Below are 12,072 nucleotides of genomic sequence, written 5' to 3'. Positions count from 1 at the left end.
CACCTTTCCAACAAGTCAGTTTGTCAAATGTTTGCCCTGCTAGAGCTGCCCCTGTCAACTGTAAGGGCTGTTATTGTGAAGTGAAAATGTCTAGGAGAAGCAACGGCTCAGCCGCGAAGTGGTAGGCCACACAAGCTCACACAACGGGACCACTGATTGCTGAAGCACGTAGCATGTAAAAATTGTCTGTCCTCGGTTGCAACACTCACAACCGAGTTCAAAACTGCCTCTGGAAGCAATGTCAGCCTAATAACTCTTTGTCGGGAGTTATTAGGTTCAATGGCTCGCCGCCATTGGACTCTGGAGCAGTGTAAATGCGATCTCTAGAGTGATGAATCATGCTTCACCATCTGGCAGTCCAATGGACACATCTGGGTTTGGAGGTTGCCAGGAGAACACTACGTGCCCGAATGCATAGTGCCAACTGTAACGTTTGGTGGAGGAGGAATAATGGTCTGGGCTAGACTCCTTAGTTCCGGTGAAGGGAAATCTTAACGCTAAGGCATACAATGACATTCTAGACGATTCTGTGCTTCCAACTTTGTAGCAACAGTTTGGGGAAGGCCCTTTCTTGTTTCAGCATGACAATGCCCCCGTGCACAAAGGGAGGCCCACACAGAAATGGTTTGTCGAGTTCGGTGTGGAAGAACTTAACTGGCCTGCACAGAGCCCTGACCTCAACCCCATCGAACACCTTTGGGATGAATTGGAACGCAGACTGCGAGCCAGGCAAAATCATGCCCTTGTGGCTAAATGGAAGCAAGTCCCCGCAGCAATGTTCCAAGCTTTCCCAGAAGAGTTTAGGCTGTTATAGCAGCAAAGGGGGGGACCAACTCCATATGAATGCCCACGATTTTGGAATGAGGTGTTCAACGAGAAGGTGTCCACATACTTTTGGTAATGTAGTGAAATTGTCACCACGCTCCACTTGGTAAGAGTTTAGCCTAGCTACTGTAACCACTATGTTTCCTGGAGCGTATTTAGGAGCTTGTGTACTAGCATGGGATGCGCGGGTCTTGTTTGGGAAGACACTTCAACTGATGGGAGGTAGTTCAACTGTTTTCTTGTATGTCAAGTTTGGTCTTCTGCTAATATTTAAATTAATTTAAATTAAAGGATGATGACTCAACAACCTAATTTAATAGGGTAGTCGGCTGGGAGTATACTTACATGTTCTAGTTGTAACTGTAAATATTTGAACCAACCAGTCAAACGTGGTAGAGTACTTCAGCATCTTCAACATCTGGAAACACCGTTTGCTTTCTTACAAGAGACCCATCTGAGAGTTTCTGATCACTTTAGAATGCAGAAAGGTTATGTAGGCCATCTTTATCAAAGTAAAGGGAGAAAAGCTGCAATTTTCATACACAAATTGGTGCCTTTTGTCAAATCATGTCACATACTACTTTTGAAAGAAAACAGAGGGAAGGCAGACTGAACTGACAAATTTTGTACGCTACCTCACCATCCCCAAATGTGTACAGGGATCGACTCTCTTTACACGCTGAATTCGATACCTTGTCAACAGGCCTCGTGACATACTCACTGTGAGTATGGCGACAAGGGAAGTAAAATTGCTTTCTCATCAACTTTGCCAGTCTTCCTCTACTCACAAAATGTCTCAAATTCAAACGCCCACAGGTGCAACAATCGATCCCCAGCTCATAAATAATCAGTTTAAGGACTTCTATGCATCTTTATAGACTTCTGAACATTTTGATAAATGTTGTAATACTCTAGCTGCCCCTACTATTGATTGTTGGGCTGCCAACTTCCATGTAATTCAGTACTGGATGCGTACAGATGTCCCACATGTCATTCCAGCATGGTTGAAGATAGAGTATTTCCCTCTGTATGCCATTCTCATTGGCTGCTTTGGCAAACTCGCCTATTAACTCTGCTATTTCAGGTTATACCAGAACCATTTGAGTAAAAACCACTCTCAAGATCTGGAACCAGTTTAGACGTCACATTGGATTGCAAACCTATTCATTAAGGGCCCCTCATTAGGCTACCCTGGGGCGGCAGGGTAGCCTAGTGGTTAGAGCATTGGACTAGTAACCGAAAGTTTGCAAGTTCAAATCCCCGAGCTGACAAGGTACAAAATCTGTCGTTCTGCCCTTGAACAGGCAGTTAACCCACTGTTCCTAGGCCGTCATTGAAAATAAGAATTTGTTCTTAACTGACTTGCCTAGTAAAATAAAGGTAAAAAAAAAAAATCAGAAATCACGTTTTCTCCGTCCATCGATAGTAGATGGAGCCTTCGCCGTTGGGTTTACCCTTGGCATCAAATCCTTCAATGATTTGTATGTCGACGGCACATTTGCATCGTTGCAACAACTCTCAGCTAAATTCCACCTTCCCAATAGTCATTTCAATAGATAGAAAGGTGCAGCTTTATCCGTGACATGAGTAGCATTTTGCTCCTCCTACTGTCATAACATAACATTATTCTTTGATAATGGCAAAATATAAATCAGACTTTGTAGCCTTTTTGAGTTTGTTGTGGCAAGAAGGTTGATTTTACTTCGGTGGAAATCGCCCTCTCCTCATTTTGTGTGGATTAAAGATGTCTTACACTTTAGTAAATTGAAAAAGATAGCATTTGTCCTATGGGGTTCTTCTGGCAAATTCTTCAGAATGTGGCAGCTTTTCTTTACCTACGTAGAGACACTACAATTTCTCTCCACAGGAAACTGCCTGTTCTTATCTGTCTTTGTGAGTGTTTAATATTAGTCTGACTTTGAATCATTTTGAAGACCAGCTGTGTTTTTCTTTTCCTTTGTTGTTGTTTTTAATGTACGTTTTCTTATGAAAGTATTATTTTAAGTATTTAATATTTTTTTATAGGCATATACATTCCTATACATTCCTACTTTAAAAAAACATGTTTCCATGTTATATTTCAATGTATAAAATCACATATGCAGTATATTTCAATCATTGTTTACACTGAAACAGAAAGAAATCTCAATAAAAATACTTTAAAAAAAAAATTGTTTTAAAGACACTAATTAGATAAATACATGTACTGATTTCAAACACTGGTCGTCAAACTAATGTATACCAATATATAAACATACACAATCCTGTTTGTTCTTATAAGACATTCTTTGAAAATCATGCGAAGTTATATTAATGAATATGACATGTCCTGACATGCTACACACAAAGCATTAAGAACACCTTCCTAATATCGAGTTGCACCCCTCACCTCCACAGGGAAGCTGGCACATGTTGACTCCAATGCTTCCCCACAGTTGTGTCAAGTTGGCTGACTGTCTTTTTGGGCGGTGGACCATTCTTGATACACACGGGAAACTGTTGAGGGTGAAAACCCCAGCAGCGCTGCAGTTCTTGACACAAACCTGTGCGCCTGGAACCTGCTACCCGTTCAAAAGCACTTAAGTCTTTTGTCTTTCCCATTCAACCTCTGAATGCCACACATACACAACCCATGTCTCGAGGCTTAAAAATATTTTTTTTACCTGTCTTACTCCCCTTCATCTACACTGATTGAAGTGGATTTAACAAGTGACATCAATAAGGGATCATAGCTTTCACCTGGATTCACCTGGTCATGGAAAGAGCAGGTGTTCTTAATGTTTTGTACGGTCAGTGTACACACGCAAGCCTCATTCATGGCTCCAACACAGTCAAATGTAAACATTCACACCCATGCACATTCCTATGTATGACCATCACACTAGCCATCCGTGACTCTATGAATGAATGAATGTTGACAACCAGTTAGCCCTTTTACATGCTTGTCATTATACCCTAGACCAATAGGTCACATTCCTGTAGGCCAGGTCACGCGTGTAGCCCCCGCTGTATGGGGTGAAATAATACAACCGACACACACTCACTGCGAACACACATGCTATGAATGAACACACACTCACTGCAAACACACACAAACACATTACAGAGGGTCATTCTGTGTGTATGGCTGTGGATTACCTCACTGTGTTCCAGAAGGATTTGCCTGTAAAGCCTGGGGCCTTTGTCTAATACTGGAATGCACTAGGACAGACATGCCTGACGTGGGCACGTGTGGGTGGGTGGGTGAGTGTGCGGGTGTGTGGGTTGGTGTTTGGGAAGTCTGAGTGTCAGGGATGGGAAGTTTGAGTGTGTGTGTGTTTGCCACCCAACTAGTTTACAATGCTGTTATGACTGGGGACTGTGCTTACTGGAGTTAAATAAATGCAGTCATGCCATCTGTTTTTCCCCATTGAAATTCTTGGTCCGGCCGTCAAACAGTGTAACATGATTTTTTTGTTATATACATTTTTGGGATATAAAAAAAACGCTTTCATGTGTAAAATTAATCGAATAAAAACAAGATATAACATATGTAGAAAAGATAATGGACATACAGTATATATTTTTTAGGCCGTAGCAGCGAATACTGAGTTTTCAGCCCCGCCCCTCTGGAAACGTCTTGCTCAAAGCTGTGGATATGGATCAAGTTCTACGCATGACTTATTTTACACACACAGCACCCTTCACGGTTCTCTCTTTAATCACCCTCTTCTGAACCATGATGATAGAGTAGGTCTCTACATCATATTTCTGCACAGCTGAAATAAAAACCCTGTGGTGATTTGAACGAGCATTCAAGGCTACATTATGAAGGCTATAATGAAGGCTACATTATGAAGGCTTTATAATGAAGGCTACATTATGAAGGCTATATAATGAAGGCTACATTATGAAGGCTACAATGAAGGCTACATTATGAAGGCCATTATGTCTGTTGTAACGGATATTGCGGTTGAACTACACATTGCATTGGAGCAAAACAATCTGTATTTTGTGTGATGTTGTAGGCTAATCTTTATACTTGCTGCCATATCTTAGCTACTAATCAGAGTTGCTGAAAAAGAACGCTACTACTTTGACTGCTTGTCTGCCTCCTGCTTAGCCAATGTTTGCAATGATGATGAAAAAATAACATACATTTGTTAATTAGACTGCATGTCTAACCCTTTGATATTCTGCTTAGATAGCTGCATTATGAAAGCTACAATGAGTAGCCTTCAAAATATGCTGACCTCTTGACTTTATCCATTTAGTTTTACGTTACAGCCTTATTCTAAAATTGATTAAATGCCCCCCCCCCTCATCACTCTACACACAGTAACCCATAATGACAAAGCGAAAACAGGTTTTTAGACATTTTTGAAAATGTATGTAACAAAATAAATATCAGAAATGCCTTATTTACATAAGTATTCAGACCCTTTGGTTTGAGACTCGAAATTGATCTCAGGTGCATCCTGTTTCCATTGATCATCCTTGAGATGTTTTTGCAACATGATTGGAGTCCACCTGTGGTAAATTCAATTGATTGGACATGATTTGGAAAGGCACACACCATAAGGTGCCACAGTTGGCAGTGCATGTCAGAGCAAAAAACAAGCCGTGAGGTCAAAGGAATTGTCCGTAAAGTTCAGAGACATAATTGTGTCAAGGCACAGATCTGGGGAAGGGTAACCAAAACATTTCTGCAGCATTCAAGGTCCCCAAGAACACAGTGGCCTCCATCGTTCTTAAATGGAAGAAGTTTGGAACCACCAAGACTATTTCTAGAGCTGGCCGCCTGGCCAAACTGAGAAATCGGGGGAGAAGGGCCTTGGTCAGAGAGGTGACCAAGACCCCTATGGTCACTCTGACAGAGTTCCTCTGTGGAGATGGGAGAACCTTCCAGAAGGACAACCATCTCTGCAGCACTCCACCAATTAGGTCTTTGTGGTAGAGTGGCCAGACGGAAGCCACTCCTCAGTAAAAGGCACATGACAGCCCGCTTGGAGTTTGCCAAAAGGCACCTAAAGGACACAGACCATGAGAAACAAGATTCTCTGGTCTGATGAAACCAAGATTGAACTCTATGTCCTGAATGCCAAGCGTCACATCTGAAGGAAACCTGGCACTATCCCTATGTGCTCCCGAGTTGCGCAGCGGTCTAAGACACTGCATCTCAGTGCTAGAGGCATCACTACAGACACACTGGTTTGAATCCAGGCTATATCACAACCGGCCCGTGATTGGTTGTCCCATAGAGCGGCGCACAATTGGCCCAGCATTGTCCGGGTTTGGTCGGTGTAGGCCGTCATTGTAAATAATCATTTGTTCTTAACGGACTTTCCTTGTTAAATAAAGGTTAAATAAAAATTGTTGTGGCAGCATCATGCTGTGGGGATGTTTTTCAGCGACATGGACTTGGAGACTAGTCAGGATCGAGGAAACATTAATGGAGCCAAGTACAGAGAGATCCTTGATGAAAACCTACTCCAGAGCGCTCAGGACCTCAGACTCAGGGCAAAGGCTCACTTTCTAACAGGACAACGACCCAAAGCACACAGCCAAGACAACGCAGGAGTGGCTTCAGGACAAGTCTCTGAATGTCCTTGTGTGGCCCTGCCAGAGCCCGGACTTGAACCCGATCAAACATCTCTGGAGAGACCTGAAAATAGTGGTTCAGCGACGCTCTTTTGCTTTGAAATTATGGGGTACTGTGTGTAGATGGATCAGGTAGAAAAACAATTTAATCCATTTTTATAAAAAGTCTGTAAGGTAACGACAGTTGGAAAAGGGGTCTGAATACTTTCCGAATGCACTGTAACTGCATTGGGACAAGAAACAATCTGCGAGTTTGTACAAACACGTTGATCTTTTGTGTACAACATGTAAATAGCTGCATGTAGCCTAGCTCCCCTCCTGAAAAAAGAACTCGCTTATGGTTAATAGTTTACTGAGACATGGAATGCAGTAGTTGTTGACCATGTCCTTAGTGTAAAACATGAAGTGTGTAGGCTACACCAGTCAAAGGCATTCATCACCAATCAAAGCAGCACTGAGCAGCAGCTGTGTAGGCAGCGGAGTGCGCAGCAGCTACATTTAAAAAAAAATGTGTGCACATTATTTATTTTTTTGCCGCATAAAATCGGAAAACCAGAAAATCCGGAACCACAGCCACTCTGTAATTTAAAAAAATATATATAATCTTTGAGAGCTAAAAATAATCACCAAAATAAAAGCTTGAAAATGTAAAAAAACAATGAATTTAGCAGTATTGAGTTTGTTATTATGTTTGAGCAAAAGAACACAGCATTAGCCAATGCAAAATGCATAGAATTGCAGGAAATTAGCTTTAAAACGGCCAAATGTTCTCTCAGGTACATGGCAAAAAGTGTAGAATTGCAGCAAATTAGCTGCAAATTAGCTGCCAAAATGTTCTCTAAAATTCAGCCGGGCCAACCACACCCATTGCAACAACTGCGCCCACCACCTAAGCCCCCTTTTGATCCAGAATAAAACCTGTTAGAATACCAAACACATCATCCTTCCTCATACCTTTCAATTGCAGTGTAAATAACCTCTAGTACTGTACCTGTGTGTTGTTGCCTAGGTTACGTGGTGTCTATTATGGGCCGGCGAAGGACACTTCCTCACATCCACTCTACAGACTGGGGAGTCCGCATGCAGGCTGAGAGACAGGCCGTCAACTTTGTGGTCCAAGGTAGTGTGTGTGTGTGTGTGTGTGTGTGTGTGTGTGTGTGTGTGTGTGTGTGTGTGTGTGTGTGTGTGTGTGTGTGTGTGTGTGTGTGTGTGTGTGTGTGTGTGTGTGTGTGTGTGTGTGTGTGTGTGTGTGTGTGTGTGTGTGTGTGTGTGTGTCGCGCGCACGCGCGCGCTTGGGTTAACTTTTCTTCTGGCTTTCTGTTTCTTCTCTCTAGGGTCAGCTGCTGACCTGTGTAAGATGGCCATGATCCGTATCTTCTCTCAAGTCTCCTCCTCCAGCTCTCTCTCCGCCAGGTTAGACCAAGACTACATCTCAAATGGTACCCTATTCCCTATATAGTGCACTAATTTTGACCAGAGCCCTATGGGTTCTCGCCATTAGTAGTGCACTATCTACAGAATAGGGTGCCATTTGGGATGCAACCCAACTTTGCCTCTCCTCACCCTTCTCTTCCTCCTGTTCTCCATACAATAATGGGCCATTTTCATTCCAGGAATTGACTTTCAATTTATCTTCAGAGTTCAAATTGAATCTACCAACCCTGCTGCCAAGATTCTCTTTCCCTTCCTCCATCCTTCCCTCTTTCCCTCCCTTTCTATCTCCCTCCATGCCTTCCCTTCCTTGCCCTCTCTCTCCCCTCCCTCCGCTCATCCCTCATAATCATAGCTCAGGGTCATCAAGTCACTCCGCATCATTCACTTACCTTGCCGCAATCATCAGTTACAACCACTCATCTTTCTCTTTTTACCCTGAGTGCTCTCTCTGACGCAACCCACGTGTCTTCTCTCAATCTTCTCTACTCCCTCCCTCTATTTCTTTTTTCTTTAACCTTTACTTAACTAGGCAAGTCAGTTAAGAACAAATTCTTATTTACAATGACGGCCTACCCCGGCCAAACCCTCCCCTAACCCGGACGACGCTGGGCCAATTGTGCGCCGCCCTATGGGACTTCCGATCACGCCGGTCTGTAGTGACGTCCCTAGCAATGCAGTGCCTTAGACCCCTGCTCCAGTCGGGAGGCGGTGTTTTCTTCTCTATTCCTTTGTCTCTCTCACCTCTTGTCCCCTTTTCTTTCTTTCTCTCTTTCTTTCTTTCTCTCACTATCTCTTTATGTATTATGTCCTGTCCAGGCTGATAGCTCAGCTCCATGACGAGCTGCTCTACGAGGTGGAGGACTCTCAGGTGGGGGAGTTCGCAGGTGAGACATCACACAATCACACAAAGGTCAGATGTCACACAATCCCCCTCTTCTCTCCGGGTCATACACATGAGATATAGAATCTTCACGCTTCATCCTACTTCAACTCATCAGAGATATTCATATGTAATATGTGGTCCTGTGTGGCTCAGTGGGGTCCCGTGTGGTTCCGTTGGTAGAACATGGCGCTTGCAACACCAAGGGTCGTGGGTACGATTCCCGCTGGATCCACCCATACAAATGTATACACACATGACTCTAAGTTGCTTTAGATAAAAGCGTCTGCTAGATGGCTTGTATTGTATTATTTATTAGTATGTGTTTCTGTCTGTCCCTTTGTGACACAGTGTTGGTCAAGAACACTATGGAGTCCCTGCAACACATCGATTGTCTGGGAGTTCATCTCAAAGTAAGTGAATAGGACTAAAGAACTAAAAGTTTTTATTTGTACTGTGGCAGTTGTGTGTATTTAATTTGCTGATATTGTCAACCAGGGAGACTGGTTAACTTAACCTGTCGTTATGCTGTGTTTTATTCTAAAGGAAATAGCGCCGGTCGCTAGCTGAAATATGTGCTTTGCCTTTATTATCTTCAGTAGTTCGCAGAGAGACTAGCAAGGAATCTAGCTAAGTTAGCTTAGCGTAGGCCTAGTATGTGTTTTATTGTTAAGGTATTAGCTCCCGTAGCTAGCAAGGAAACTAGCTAAGTTAGTTTAGCGTAGGCTTAGTATGTGTTTTGTTGGTAAGGTAGTAGCTACAGTAGCTAGCAAGGAAACTGCTAAGTTAGCTTAGCGTAGGCTTAGTATGTGTTTTATTGGTAAGGTAGTAGCTACAGTAGCTAGCAAGGAAACTGCTAAGTTAGCTTAGCGTAGGCTTAGTATGTGTTTTATTGGTAAAGTAGTAGCAACAGTAGCTAGCTGCTTCCTGTCTTGCTGTGTGACAGCGGGAGGCCAGGTGAGTGATGATGAGACCCTGAGAGAATCTAGGTCAGTGTGGTGCTACGCACACGCTGATGTCACACACACACACCTCTTCTCCACACTCCTGCCAATGCTGATGTCTTACACACACTTACATACACACAAATACACCTCAGTTTGATGTCCCCCTCCCCCACCCGGTGTGTTTTACCCAGGTCCCCCTGAAGGTGGCAGTCTCAAGTGGCAAGTCCTGGGGCTCCATGTCCGAACTACACCTCCCCCAAACATCTCTCCCCCCCTCTTCCTGAGTCCCTCTCTCCATCTCTTACTCTATCTCTCTCCCTCATTGTGCTGCATCTCCATCGCTATGGAAACCAGGCAGCTGCAGCTCCTCCAAGCTCCCAGTTCCCCTTCTCGCTCCCTCTCTCTCTATCCAATTCTCTTCCTCACACACACACACACCCCTCTCTCTCTCTCTCTCTCTCTGCCCGTATCAGGGGGCAACGGCAGGAGCCTCCCACTGGAACGCATCAGTTTCTTTTTTTTCAACCTCCCTCCATTTTGTGGAATTGTAGTCTTCCTCTCTTCACATTTTTCTGTTCTCACCCCTCTTCTTTAGATTTTTGGTGTCTGTCTTCCGTTGCCAAGGCAAAACCACACTTTGAGAAATTTGTTTGGCACTGTTGCCTTTTTAAAAGTATTTCTCAGCTAAAGTAAATATACCTCATTAGCTAGATAACAGTCAGGTTTTTTTTGAAGGTTCTATACTGTTTGATTGTATTTATTAACTGATATCCTGTCTGAATTTCCTATTATTGCATTAATTGTCAAGTAAAGCTGGACTCGTCAATATATTTCTACAATAAAGTGAAACGATCTAGTCTTTGCATTTCTTTAATAAACTTATATTTTTTTATTAAACCTCTCGCTCTTCTCCCATTGGAGTGATTCGCTGATTTCAAACAGATCGTCTAATTCCACTCGCCCTGGGCGCAGTCAGCCATTCCTTGTTCATTCTGAACTAGTCTTTTATCAGCTTATTTGGCTACTGGAGAGCCTCGCTCTTTTGTCTCTCTGTCACACACAGTGCCTGACCCAGCTCATGGTCGCTGCCAGAGATGGTGAGATCTTTGGCGGCAGGTAGCCGACCTATTTGATGAATGTCACAACATCACTGGGTAATATGAAGCGTTTAGTTGCTGTTTAGAACCAAAATGTCCCAATATCACTGGGATGCTAATGTGACGTTCTTAGTTGTTGTTTAGAACAAACGTGTTCTCTATTGTCCTGCCATGTCTTCAGACATTCAGAGTATACAGTATGTCTGTCCTTTTAAGTGCATTTGCCATAGAAATAGAATAAGGATACATGTTGCAGAGTACACCTATGTGTCTTTATGGAGATGATCTTGGAAAGTATCAGTCAACTTACAGGGATTTTTCAACTGAGTGTATTTTACCCTGACCAATGGTCTGGTCACTACAATAGCAGGCAAGTTCCCTCCTCTCCTCCCCTCCTCCTTTTCCCTTTCATTGTTCCACAGCTCAAGGGAACCGAGCCACAGCTCAAGGGATGGGGGACGGACGGACGTGAAAGTGGCATGTGTGCAAGTTTTGGAGAGCGTGTTCACTTTAGGGGGAGGATGGAGGGTAGTGGAGGAGAGCCTCAGTGTGCGAGTGACTCAGCCTACTACTACACAAGTTGATGATGGTTACAACCTTTGGTAACCCAATGCTTTGTTTGTATGGAAACAGACGGTTCTGTATGTGTTATATAATGACTATTACGTGAACGAGTATGATGTGTGATGGACGGCTATTTGTGTTCATTATAATAACTAAAAGAACAGAATGGTATGTTAACAGGAAACCAAGGCCAAAGGGTCCCTTAAAAGCCTGCAGTTGTCAAGGGCAACAGAGTTATCTCCAGATAGCCCACCAGCATCCCCATGGCGACAGGGTAGATGGGTGTTGAGTGAGAGAGAGACCTAAGGCTGGATCCATGCTGATGGCAATTTAAGGTTAACAATATAGTTGTTTGATTTATAAAGCCTCTAATTTAAGGTGAATATTGTAGAGTTTGCTTTTTGGAGCCTCTATACCAAGGTGAATCTAAAATGATAGAGTTTTCTCTATTGCATTTAGCCTGGGTACCAGTCTGGTTGTACTAATATTCCTGTCCTGTTCTGCCAAACAGAAGTAAGCCCAAAACAGGTCTGGACTTCAGGCTATATTGCCTATAGTTCTAGTTGAATCTCTCGTGGACAGACTACATAAACATAAATGGTACCGTAGATTTGTCATGATACAACGGGATGTGTGAAATAACAAGCAGCATTAGTTCCGGTGCTTTGGACAAATCCCGATTTTGTAGGTGTTGGCATCTTTCGAATTTCGGAAGGGGGGGGGTAGTTGGCCCATAAACTTGCCT

General features: G+C 43.3%; 1 protein-coding gene across 1 annotated transcript in view; it reads left to right on the top strand.

Moving 5' to 3' along the window:
* poln (polymerase (DNA directed) nu) overlaps positions 1–10,506 on the top strand; it is an 81,595-nt gene extending 71,089 nt beyond the window's left edge. The window contains exons 24-28 of the mRNA XM_065021137.1: positions 7,415–7,525; positions 7,740–7,818; positions 8,656–8,723; positions 9,071–9,132; positions 9,858–10,506. Of these exons, the coding sequence (XP_064877209.1) occupies positions 7,415–7,525; positions 7,740–7,818; positions 8,656–8,723; positions 9,071–9,132; positions 9,858–9,950 (413 nt within the window). The 3' untranslated portion in view covers positions 9,951–10,506. The remainder of the gene's footprint in view (positions 1–7,414; positions 7,526–7,739; positions 7,819–8,655; positions 8,724–9,070; positions 9,133–9,857) is intronic.
* The last annotated feature ends 1,566 nt before the right edge of the window (positions 10,507–12,072 follow it).

The sequence above is a fragment of the Oncorhynchus nerka genome, linkage group LG8, assembly GCF_034236695.1.
Source record: "Oncorhynchus nerka isolate Pitt River linkage group LG8, Oner_Uvic_2.0, whole genome shotgun sequence".
Classification (NCBI taxonomy): Eukaryota; Metazoa; Chordata; class Actinopteri; order Salmoniformes; family Salmonidae; genus Oncorhynchus; species Oncorhynchus nerka.
The sequence above is the reverse complement of the archived record's forward strand: the minus strand, read 5'-3'. Positions and strand labels throughout refer to the sequence as shown.